Source organism: Zeugodacus cucurbitae, chromosome 2 (genome assembly GCF_028554725.1).
Source record: "Zeugodacus cucurbitae isolate PBARC_wt_2022May chromosome 2, idZeuCucr1.2, whole genome shotgun sequence".
In the NCBI taxonomy this organism is placed as follows: Eukaryota; Metazoa; Arthropoda; class Insecta; order Diptera; family Tephritidae; genus Zeugodacus; species Zeugodacus cucurbitae.
Genome location: NC_071667.1, coordinates 46,120,998 through 46,133,984, shown reverse-complemented (window position 1 = coordinate 46,133,984; position 12,987 = coordinate 46,120,998). Strand labels below are relative to the sequence as shown.

General features: G+C 37.0%; 1 protein-coding gene across 3 annotated transcripts; it reads left to right on the top strand.

Annotated features, from left to right (window-relative positions):
• Positions 1–894: 894 nt before the first annotated feature.
• Positions 895–11,733, top strand: LOC105212387 (uncharacterized). 3 transcript variants are annotated; one of them, XM_011184326.3, is made up of 5 exons: positions 895–1,055; positions 9,935–10,352; positions 10,432–10,578; positions 10,663–10,820; positions 10,908–11,733. In XM_011184326.3, the coding sequence occupies exons 1-5, from the start codon at positions 1,019–1,021 to the stop codon at positions 11,408–11,410; spliced, it is 1,263 nt and encodes a 420-aa protein (XP_011182628.1). In that variant the 5' UTR covers positions 895–1,018; the 3' UTR covers positions 11,411–11,733. The 3 variants fall into 3 exon arrangements, with proteins under 3 accessions (XP_011182628.1, XP_054092069.1, XP_054092070.1); XM_054236094.1 differs by lacking the exon at positions 895–1,055 and adding an exon at positions 9,582–9,736; XM_054236095.1 differs by lacking the exon at positions 895–1,055 and adding an exon at positions 9,583–9,736 and having other exon boundaries at positions 10,663–10,799.
• The last annotated feature ends 1,254 nt before the right edge of the window (positions 11,734–12,987 follow it).

Here is a 12,987-nt window from a genome sequence, read left to right as displayed (position 1 = left end):
ATGAATGCGTTTTCTGTTGTACGACTTCATGTGGATTGAATGGCAAAGCGCTAAGGCGATTCAGTTGAATGGATTACATAATTTCGCATGTTGACGCACACCAACAACCGAACGCATGATTTATCATACAAATAAATGTAGTATGTTTGTATGCAGTTGTTACGCCAATGCGTTCGTTTTGCTTACATTGCGGTATTTTCCCGCCCGGCGATGACTCACCCGCACCAATAATACACGGTGAACACGTTTTTCGATCAAATTTTGCTTTTCGTCGCATTAATTTCAACGCTACCATCGTCTATTGCCGCGAGTACAAGCATCAAGGCTGCAGCGGTGCGTTACTACAACCTGAATGTTGGGGTTTTCTCAAGGTGCATGCTGGGCCCATGCGACGCTGCAGCAAGGGTTAACGTCACACGTTTGCAGACACCGCACACTTCGGTGAGCAGCCGAATGGGAAACCGTATAAAAGGAAATGGCCAAAAATAAGTAGAAAACAATCAAAACAAACAATCAACAACCTACCGCAACTGAGTTGCTGTTGTTATTGTTTCTTTTATTATTGTTTTGGAGTTTTTTATTTCAGCTGCTGTTATTGTTGTTTTTGAGACAACACGCATCACAGTGACGCTTTAACGCCGCACCGAATCTGTGATTATTTATTTTTTGTGTGTGTTTTGTTGTTGTTGTTTTTTTTAATTTGCTCAGCATTTAACTAATCACTGTGTCAACTGTTTGGCTTACTTTGATTTTGCACCTTCACATGCTTATTCCTCCACACTTTGCACATTTCCTACTCTCCGCTTATTTGTGTTCCTCAATTTCGGTTTTACCAACATCACAACTCGGCGCCATTGTTTATTACGTTTCAAGACGAAATTTACTCTTTCGCATTGTGATCCACTAAATTTTTGGTTTCATATAAATTGCTTGCGGTCGATTGGAGTTGGCACAGTTCATTTGTAAAGCCAGCAGTGCAAAGTAGTGGTAGACGCGCCCAACCGCCGAAGGATATTTTATGAAAACACTTAAACATTTACAAGCAACAACAAAAGGTGAGCAGTCGTCTTATGACATAGTGTACGGAAGGTGTTTGAGTGTGTTTTCAAAAGAAAAAAAATAAAATTTGTGTTACAATAGTTATGTTCAACATTGCGATTGTGTAACTAGTTGTTGAATAATTATTGCAATTTGTGAATGTGAAGTGAAGGGATAAAGACATGATTCGTAATTAGTGATTTTATTGAGCGGGCGAGCCGTGATGATGATGATCGAAATTATTTTAGTAATACTGAAATTTAAACCGTTATTTTTGTTTTGAAGTACAATATGGCAATTTCGATTTTTGGTTTTTCATCAATAATGTCCCATGCCTAAAATTCGGCTCATTAAAGATGTTTCTGAATAACAGAAGGGGATTTTGAATGTATTTTGAAAATACAAGTAGTTTGTTAACCTACTCCAAAGCGATTACAAGAAATTAAATTAAATTAAATCATCTTTTTTGTGATTTGAAACATATACGACTAATTGATGTTTAAGACAGCTTAAACAGCTTTGTAAACTCTGGAATTTACATAACCGAAACAGTACTGAATTTTCATCCAGCCAAGGACAATATCCCTAAATATTATTTGGAGAGTATTTTCTACCACTACAACAGTAATAGATTTTCTTAATGTTTGCTAGAAAATAGAAAATATTGTTTTATTGTTCAAATGTAATATTGAGAAATAATTTATTATTTAAAGATTTCACTTTGTGTAAAAAAATATTTATAATAACCAGCAAAAATTACTTGGAAAGTTTTCTGTTTCAATATCGGTATATTTAACTGCAAACCAGGAACATAGGAAACCAAACTGATGTAAAGCATTAGCGGCAATTGCCTCAAAATTTCCCAAACTACTTCATTTCCACTTCCCCTTCCTGCAACAAAGTTTATCTCAACACAACCGCAATAATGGTTGATAATTGTTGCCACGAAATCGAGTGAGTGTAAATGTGTCAGACGCTTCAAGTATTTCATAACAATGCCAATGCAAACACATTATTTGCATGATTTTGTTTTTCTATTAACACCGCATTTGCCAACATTTCATGCAACAACAACGCTAAGCATTGCGGCTGCAACCCGTTGAAATTGCGAAAGAGGTCGGCCGCCAACGGGTAAGAGATGAAATCTCGCAAGCAAATACAAAGAAAATTGCAAAAACAAACCCAAACACAGCCACAGAAATAAAGAGGTCGCCAGTCGAGCTGAGGCTACTGGCAATGAAAACGAAAGCTCGCAAAAGCAACGAGCGCTAAAGAAAGGTAAAAATAGCATACGTACATGTTCACACAAAAAAAATTATAAAAGTAAACAAAAAGTTGAGGTGAGTCAACGCTCGAAAGCTTTCATTGTGTCGGTGTAACTGGACGAAAGAGTTGTGGGCTTTAAATGGGCGATCATTTAGCGCTAATTGCGAGGCACACATTCATGTGTGAGTGTGTGTGTGGTGTGTGAACGGGCGCCTTCTGCAGCCGCTTGCGGTTGCGCAATGCAAACGATTGAGTATGCGAAATTTAATATAAAAGAAATGCAAATATATTCGCAAATACACACACGCATGCCCACTAAGTGCGTTGAGTCTGAGCTATGGCGTATAAATATTCATAAGCATTTGTTGACCTTCGTCTGTAATAGGCGGAATATTCATACATTTCCACATCGTATTTTTGTCCAAAGGTCGCTACCATTTGACATTGAATCGTCAAAATAAACAAATTACAAATGCAGATATTAAAGTTTAATTTAGTTTTCATAATTTTTCAATGTTGTACGTTGGTTTCTGCAGGAATGCTTAATAAGTCGCTGTAAAGTCTCGTTCATACTTTCTTTGTATATTTCATTTCGCTGGAAATCTTCACTTCATACAGTACAGTAGCTTAAATATCCACCTACAAAACGAAGTGATTTGCTTTTACATTTTTTGATGAGTTAACAATTTGCATGATGAGTGAAAACGTTAACAGTTATGAAATTCAATTTTTTTTTATGAAAATCTATTTTTGATTTTATGGATATACATATATGGGTATGTAAATTTGTAAGGTTGAAAACAAACAGATTTTGAACAGTTGACAGTTAAAAATTTGAGATTCCATTTAAATATTTTTTTATTGGAGACTTTTATTTATTTTTTATTTTATTGGTAAACAATCCAAGCGTGAATTTACGCTGTGTGGACAAATTAGAAATCAGTGAAATAGAATCGAATAGCAAAAGGTACACTCAGTTGCATACTTTTAGGCGAGTGGACTATCATACAAATATAACTCGCATCGTGATTTCATTACATAAGCACTAAATATTTTTGAAGCATATTTTTAGGCTGGCTTTAATGACGGCTATGGCTTAGTGGTTGTGTGTGCATTTCCTGTGTATTAAAAAGCTCATGCGTGTACAACATTTTATTAGAGGAATGAAAATTAAGCGCACTAAATAGTTTCATAAACGTTTTAAATTTGACCACACTTTAATTCAAATATCGCTTCATTAACTGTTTGTTGAAAATTTCTTAAAATGCGAAATATATTTAAATGCAAACCACTCGCTTGTCTGCGAAGCAACTCTTAAATGCTTATCACACACATCGCTGCCAAATTGAGTAAAGTTTAAAAGTCAAGAGCTTCCTTTCATTAAATTCTGGTCGATTTCCGTAGCAACGCAAAAACTTCCGACCAAACAGAAATTCCCAAGCACTTAACAACATACAACCCTCCTCCTGTAACAGTTTGTTGACAAAGTTGTCTCTAAAAAGTTTAATTGGTAGAAAATCTGTCGGTCTGGAAATTCAAGTAGCGAGCATTCCGAAATTTACCTTGAAAACAATTTTCAAATGAAATTTGAGCTTTTGCAGACATCACATCTGTGATAAATTTAGTCATTGTGGTGAAAACTTTTGATTGAGGCATGCGCGAGTTATAAAGTTATTCACTTACGTTTATACCGTTACACGCTGGCATTACGTGCAGTTATTGTAAGTAATTAAAGGCTGAGAACAGAGTACTAGCGGAGACCATTAAAGTAGATTTTCGAGCAACTTTAATGAAATAATGCAAGGGCAGCATTGACACTTGTTACAATAACTATAAATGCAAGGACATTTCAGTGGTGATATAGTTAAACACACGATGAGAGTTTAATCGAGACGACAGGTTACAGGTTCAATGTAGATATGCTTATTATTTTAATATAAATTATAGAAAGCTTTTAGGAAAGGAATACACATAAGCGAGTGGCACATGTATGATTTCCGAATGTTGTCAATTATTTTATTGTTTAGTAGGAATCAATCTATCAATATAACTTTCAAGTATCATTCTCCGATAAACAAATATACCAAAACATATATGAACAATTTACAAAAAGTTGTGTGGAATCTTTCTTCGAGTGAGCTCATTGCTTGTTCACTATTTCATCCGTTCTAGGCGATCGTAATTACGCCCCTTTCTGCCCCTCCACTAGTGAAAGCAACTGTGCCATAAATTTATTATTAGTAAATTTTGTTATTCTGTTGCTTTAAATCCCACTTACTTGAAATTCCCAACAGCTACGACCAACGATTTCAATAAATAATGTCTTGTCGGCCTTGATGTGATGTTAAAAAATTACAATAACATTGAAGTGGTCAAAGTTCAGTACAGAAACTATATTTTTTATATTTCAAACACACAGACACTCACACTTTCGTAGCGAATAGCGCCAGAGCAGATCATGTGGGTTCAATGGCTTCAAGCAGCGCTCTAATACCTACCATTCACACATACAACCACATACATAATATCCATAACACAGCAAATGTGTGTGCTTATGCCGGCACGTAAGAGCGCACGTTTATGACATGCCACGATCGAAGATAAAAAGTTTGCGAAAGCAAATTATGGTAATGTTCGGAGTGGAGAAAAAAGAAAGCATAAAAATGTGAAGAAATATGAAATCTCAGTCACAATGAAGCGATAAGCGTTCGTGTAGCGGGAAAACTGAAAGTAAAAGTTTACACCGGCACACACAGACATATTTGTATGTGGGCGCATACAACACCGCTTTGTTCGGAGTTTTCCACTTCGCTTTTGAGCTGCATTTTAACCTCAGTGTCTGGTCGCTTTGGTAACTTTTCTAACGCGTGCATTGTAAACAGATACTCGCGCTGCATTCGTTGCCGCTGGCTGCACTTGAAAGTGCTTGTTCGTATGTCATGGCCAGAGTTAGAGCCAAATGATCGGATAATGCAAGCCATACGCTAGAAGGCCATGCAGCGTGTTTGCTGTTTGTTGGAGTCAAGCGCTTGTTATTGTATATTTCACCTTCATACAAGCATTGTCGGTGCCTTGCTTGTGGGGTCCACTTCAAGCCACTCCATGTATCTTTATTCCATTGGTATATTCAGCGTTATCAGGTGCGCGCGTTGCAAAGAAGCAAAGTCTCATGCCGAATTTCGTCACTGCATTAAATATGCTGAGTTAGTTTGGATTTTGTTGCTTTTGTTATCAAATTTACACATTTTCAACTCTTCGCTGCCTTTCTAAACAAAGTTTAGCTCATTACCCAAGCGCACATAAACGCGGATAAGTAAGGGTTGCTTTGCTAGCTGTGCTATTTATGACCATAATATGTAGTATCATATACGCGGCATTATCAACAAAGAAATTACGACGACACAAATGGGAGTAATTTGTTAATTTGTGCAATTTCATACGAGTCATAACACAAATCTGCACGAAGCATATTTTTGCCACTTAGCAGCCGAAGGCGTTGGAAATGCGGTGGCAGTTCACCACTTAACAATAATAATTTGGTCTTTAGAGGCTGGTAGTTTAAAAGCGAAATTGGAAAAATATGAGAAACGAGAAAGAGAAGTATAAAGTTTGGCGGAATGTGTAGCGGTGGAGTGAGGATGCTTAGGTTTGTTGATATGCCTAATCAGTCCAGTCGTTCTTCCGTCATTCATCCTGTAGGAAAGCCGTTTTTTATTTCTATTTTATAGGCATCTACGACAAATTTTGAAATAAAAATTTAAAGTTTAATAATACTATTTTAATATATAATATTCATTAATGCACATATTATTTCATCTAAAATATATGGAAAACATACCTCCATTGCACTTTGTTAGGTTGCCGAAATATTTGACTCAACTCTCAACTTCATATAAATCACACACCGTAAATATATATTAAATCAATATAAAGTGAATTATTTCCAAGTGCTGAACCTTTCTATTATTGATTTATTGAAAAGTCATATGTAAGCCCTCAGCAAATATAAATAAACAAATATGTATGACTCATGAAGTACCAGCATAATAGGGGCAGTTGTGAATACTTAAAAACTTTCAATATTCAACAAAAATAGAAAATTTAATAACGCTCTCCAAAAGTGTGTTTGAAGAAGCACTGACCACACAAACCCAGCGAAAAAAAGAAATATAAAAAAGTAGAAGTGTAAAGCAGCGTTAGAGCGCAACTTTAGCCGCAAGAGAAATCAATAAAAACGCAAATTGCTCCAGACAGACAAACGAAAACAAAGCCAACCATTCGAATATAAAACAAATCACGTACATTTATTAAAATTTCTAAGTTTATGCATTTTTACGATTTTGTTTCTTGAGCTTACCAGCTTCCCAGTTTCCCTGGCGTTGTTAAGGCTGACAAATGATATCCTAGCGCCAGAGTGTTGGCAAACATGTTGATTTATCTTGGCGCATCAAACAGTAAAGTTGTACCAATCAGGCAAAAAGTAGTAGCTGACTAACGTAACTAGTGTCAAAAGGGTATTATTTGAGCTCAGTTCATCTCAAATATTTTATAAAAAACATAATATTAAGTTCTTTAAAAGAAATCAAGTCAGGAAAATTACTTATTGAACTACCTGTAAAAATTAGCAACAATTCTTAAATAATTATAAAAAGGTTTGGCAACTAGTTCCAATTGAAGTAACCAGTCCACATGAATACCAGTTGGCATTACTCACTTGTTCCTTGTAAGGCACTCTGATCCTGCCACATTTTATGTCGGGTGAATTCATGTTGTGTTTGTGTGCGTGTGTGTATTAAATGGAAAAGCTGCAAACAACGTGTTTGTCATTCATTTTTCATTCATATACAATAACTTTTTATTGAGGGAAGTTAATTGAATGGAAAAACGTGTAGAAATAGAATTAACGCCCCAGGCATAAATAAATGTGAATAACGTTTAACGATTGGGGCGTCACAAGGCACAAAGCAATTGTGGAACATACATATAAACATAAATGAAAGGCGCTGCTGCGCTTGTGGGTTGAAATAAAAGTTTGACATTTAACTGTAAATGGATACGAGGTGGTTAATTAAAAGTGCTCCATTCACTTTAACGCTTTTCACTTGAGTATTCGAGTCTTTAATAAGGGGGAATTTTAATACTAAATATTTAAAAATTACTAGCAAAACATCGGTTAGAAAACTAATTGGATTTGGATTACGTGAATATGCATGTACATCTGTTGTATAAACGATGAAATGATGTCTATTTAGCTAATTTGAGAAAAGGGATACAATTATACACAAACCGATGAAAATAAAAAATTAGACTTATTTAATTTTTTTAAATACTTATGTTTTTCTTTTCGAAATTTTATTCATATTTCTTAAATATTCTAGTTTAAAGATCCAAAAAGCTTTCAATTAAATTCAGCTACAATATATTTGCTAGCAATGCGAATTACAAAGCATTAACCTAACCTCGATTTTGCTCTTGAAATCAAATAAATTCCATGCGAATAGCAACCGATACGATGTACTACATACTACCTTACACGGAGACCGTTTATTGAAATTATGTTTCACAAAAATATTTCCAAACAATTTATTGTAATTACCCGCATTATTTCTTTGTGTTGTTAGTTCACTGCTTTTTCTGATATGAGACGTGAGTTTGGGCGCATGCGCCATGGCCAACAAGCGCTCTTTGTGGCTCGCCGGGCATAACAGCATCATCAGCAACAATCAAAGCATGTTGTTTGGTGATTACAAATTGTCGCTGTCATTCGTTGTTGCTTTTGGCTATCGGTTAAACTGTCTGTCCGCGTCGCCGCAATCAGTTAGTCGTCAAAAGTCAATGAACATGTGCGAGAAAGAGAAACGCGTCTTGCAAGCGTTGAGTATGTTTCGACGTGTTCTGGCTGAAGGACCGAAATATGACAATTTTATTTGTAATCACAGGAAAACATACGCAGGGAAAGAAGAGAATAGAGAGTTAAGAGAGTTATAGTGAAAGAAATTATTCTGATATTTTTTGATAACTTAAATCAATTTAACATTCAAAAATTATTTTTTAAATTTGATCTCAGCTTTAAAGAGTCAAAGGTAATTCATGGTTATACAACACTCATCACTTATCCGTTGATACGTATTCTAATATATTCGTCTGTATTTACTAGAAAACAAATATTCAAATATCAATTTGTGATTAAAATTCGTCTCGGTTGCAAAGTACCACATAATATACATACGTCATAAAAATTGACAAATGATAGGTTTGTTTTTGCCTTTATGGGCCAAGTTTGAAGTCAAATTTATGAAATAGAAAATAAAGCACACACACAAATGCACAGTCCAGTAATGCTGGCTGAAAGCAGTCAAGCAACACAAATTATATAGTACATGTGTACATATATACATATATAAATGTATATGTGGGTCCAGTACACGTTTGGGCATCCATATATATATGTATTCTGCTTGCAACAACAATTTCCAAGCCACAACTGAGAGTAAAGTGAAATTCATTTGTTTTGGTTTTATTTATGGTTTGCATCGCATTTTAAGGCGAATCGAAGCGCTTCATACAAGTTTGTTTGGCGGCGGTGATATTGGTGAGACGCACTCAAAGCAGAGAAGACATTTAAATTTAAATTGATTATAATATAGAATTACAAATAAACTAGATGCAACAAAAAATTTGTAACAGAATAGGAAATAACGGTAGCGGTCACTTTACAACAAAAAGCTAAATTATTGCCATACAGTGGGCTTCTGCGTACGCGCATGCGCAGCTAACTGTGGCGCAGTCTATACATTCGCCGCGCTCTTGTTTATCTGCTGGCCACTATTGCGTCGTCTACCGAAAGTATGCCAGATGTCAACGAGATTCTGCGCCGCGTCACCAGCAGAACCACAAGTTAAATGCGGTCAACGCCAAGCAGTCAAAAGGCGATTGGCCGCTTTTCCGTTGTGTTGGCGCTGCATTTCTTTGCCATAAAGACGTACGCACATGAAGATATGTGGAAGAGATTCTTCGAGAAAAGCTGAAAACTTGAGAAAAAAGGAAATGATTTGTTAAAATTGTCTTGTCTTTGTTTTTGGCTTACTCTTATTACACATACATAATTTGTTGTTGTTATTATAAAGCACTGAAATGTGCTGCGCTCGCGCCGATCGAGATCGTCACAGTAAAGAGAAAAGCTTACATTGCGTTGGCAGACCGACGACTGTGGACTTTGCGAGTTTCTCAAACTGTTGGCGATTTTTGGTCATTTCATTTCGAAACTGGATTGAGACGCTGTCAATACAGCCACGAGCCTTTGGTACAGGTTTTGCTTTAATGCATACTGGTATGCAAGTTTGCAAGTGCACGCGTATGTTTTTGTTGTTGTTTGTGAGGAATAAAATCGATATTGCACGGGAAAATCGTGCGTGGTTAGCCATCGTTTTCAGTAAGAGTTGTTGTTGTGTTGGGTTTTATAAACCCCTCGCCGTAAAAGAGAGAGTGTGAAATTTGTTTGCGAAGTCCATGCAAATATTGCACATTTGGATTAACTAAAATTTTTGCTTGCTTATCAGCATTAATCACTGCACTTTATTTGATTTTCTCTTTAATAAATGTTTTTCTTTTATTTTCTTTTGATTTCCAGCAATGACAACACGAACAGAAACACACCTAAGGCACACTTGGCCGGCGCTGTTGCTAATTTGGACCTGCTGCGTTGCGCTTGTGGCCGGTCAGGGACTGCGTTTGCCCGATCAGCAACCTCAACAGCAACAACAACATCAACAACAGCAGCAACAAAATGTTCAACAGATTTTCGCACCACAGCCACAGCAGTTGCATCCACAACAGCAGCAGCAACAGCAACAGCAATCGCCCGCTGTGAGTTATGGACAAGAGCGTGGTTTGGGCTCAGCGTTCTTGAGTTTAATCGGTCTGCAGCAGGAGAACGACCCCTATTTAGCGCGCACAAATCAAAATTGCGTGAGCGGTGATTTATCAGAGTGCTTCAAGACACAAGCGCTCGGAAGCTTCGATGAGATTTTTTATCGTGACCAATATGCGTAAGAGTTACATGACAAACATCCCTAATGAATGTGAAATAAATAGTTAACTAATTTTGAATTTTGCTCCTTTCTACAGTTTGTCTGATTTTGCGCGTGTCATTCGTTTGCCCGAAACACAGCAACGTTCACTCTTGCAAGAGCCATTCGAGTATTCTCAGGAACCACGCAACGAGGATAGCGATTGGGACCAATTGGTTAAATACGCCCTGAGGCGCGCTGAACGGTGAGTGTGTCACAAGCTCTTAATTCTCCATCGTCATTACTCACTTTATCTCTCTCATTTTCTCTCCCTTTATAACCCATGCAGCTTTGTCAAGTCCACAGCGTTGGAAATCGATGTGCCCGAGGAGCTCACCGAGGCGGGACGCTATTCAGCTCGTTTCATTGGAAACGACATTGACAGTGAATTGGACGTCATTGAGGATAAACATGCGCCCGTCTTCAGTAAGTCGCGCTCCAAAACATGTAAATAAGCCATCACATCAATTTGTTTTTTTAAATCTATGGATGTGATATTAAATATTTGAACTTCTTCTCTTCCCCTCTCAATAGCTCGCAAGAAGTTGAAGAAGATGATCATCCCATTGTTGTTGGTACTCAAGATTTTCAAACTGAAATTGTTGCTTTTCTTGCCCTTCATCCTTGGTATTGCTGGTCTGAAAAAGATACTTGGCTTGGCTGCTATCATACTGCCCGGTTTGTTCGCCTACTTCAAACTCTGTCGTCCACCAGGTGGTCCCGGTTTTGGCGGCGGCGCCTTCTCTGGCCTCTTTGGCAACAAAAACAACTTCCCCGAATACTCACCACAAGGCGTCGGCTCGGCCACATATTATCACCATCACGATCATTACGAAGGTGCTGGCGCTGGACATGGTCAATTCTATCGTCAGGATCCTTCCTTCTCGAAGCCATACACAGATTACTACAGCAAAAATTACCAAACTGCTGGCAATGGCGGTAACTCTGTAAGCTTTGGTGATGCTCACGAAGCCGCTTACTCGGGATATTATGGCCGCAACACCGGCAAGGATATACAGAGCGAGCAGAAGAGTTAGGTTGCGACGAAAGTTGGCCGCACACAGCCATTACTACACTGCCATCCCAGCTGCATGACTCTTTGAAGTTGTGCTTTCGTTTTTGTTTTCATCCAAGTGTTGACTTTGTTGTTTTCATTGATTTTGTTATATGCTAGTGCGTGTTTTCACCGACAGTTGAATTGTAAATATTTTAGTTGCTCAATCTCTACATGTATGTAGCTGTAGTGTTGGGCGCCCATCTTATGTCCTAGCTAAATTATTTATTATACCTACACATATGTTTGAATGTATTTTATATAAATAAATTATAAGCCATTTTCGTAAATTGAATTGGCGTTTGCTTTTGGGTTGGTTTAACTTTAATGGATTTCGGGAATCGGCTGGTATTTCGGTGCATGCAACCCGGCGGGAAAACTGGAAGTTTAGAAACTAATAGCTCTGGTTTTAATCTAAAGTAGTCATAAAAAGTTATTTTAGCTTAAAATTAGCAAAGAGAATCACCAACATCGTGCAATTTTTCTCTATCTCTCTATTCAGATATATTGAAATCGAACACTACCAATAAGCATCAGAGCACGTCAAGTGGTTTCCTAGAGGACATTTCTCAAAATCTTTCCCACTTACTCGTGTATGTTTGTATTTGTCAAGCATACTTCCCATACGAAAGCTCTGAGTTCGGCCTGATACAAATTGAGTAGCTTGATTTTGTCAAACAAATCTTCTAGAACGCCAAATAAGCATTCAATCAGAGAAAACATTGAACAAACACGCATACTTACACTTCAGCATACTGCTGCTGATATCATGTATTAATGCAATTTCCTTAAAATGGTTTCTGATCCTAACGATTCGGTTTGCTTTGTTTTTAGCTCTGTAAGTACGAAATAGCTACAAACACATTTTTATTTTTATTGAATTAATTGTAATATCCGCCTAGAAAACTTTTTCACTGCCAATTTCGAAGATTAATGTGGATTTCTCCTCTTTATTCCATTTTGCTTTCAATGATCCCACCCGTGTGAGTTCACGGTAAGTTAATAATTAAATTTGTATTAGGAAATATTCTATCCTTTTAACGCACTTTGTGTGTTGGTTCACTTTATAAGTTAAGATAACTTTTGTTGCTCAGAAATTGGTAAATGGGCGAGGGCAAATATTTATATAGGCGTTCGGCTGATACCCACACCCTTATATAAAAATATAACTTATTTTCATTTATGCCTATATTAGTGTATTTACATGGTAAACTTAATTAGAAAGGCTAACATCATTTTATTGGATACATGGAAGCTAGCGAACTCTTTGGACTGACTTCATCCACTTATTGATATATACAGTATAATGTAATTCGGTCGGTACGCCCGAGCCAGGGAATATCTAATACGATTTCAACCAAATTATAGTTATATTGACCACTTTATTCGGAGTAACGGGATCTGTAACGGAGTCTTGAAAATTATGGATTAATTTCGACTAGAGTTTTCACAGTACTAGGTAGGTTGTAAGGCTGTTCCGCAAGAGAAATACATATAATATAAAAGACAGTCCCTTGTGAAGCCAGGACCCTTTGGTTAGGTATTCGACAAAGCGCTCTT

Bases quoted from the DNA above. Each gene is read 5' to 3' on its own strand.
- LOC105212387 (XM_054236094.1), top strand. From the start codon at position 9,625: ATGCATACTGGTATGCAAGTTTGCAAGTGCACGCGTATGTTTTTGTTG. The intron at 9,737-9,934 runs GTAAGAGTTGTT...TTTGATTTCCAG, and splicing joins GTGGTTAGCCATCGTTTTCA to CAATGACAACACGAACAGAA. The intron at 10,821-10,907 runs GTAAATAAGCCA...CCCTCTCAATAG, and splicing joins TAAGTCGCGCTCCAAAACAT to CTCGCAAGAAGTTGAAGAAG.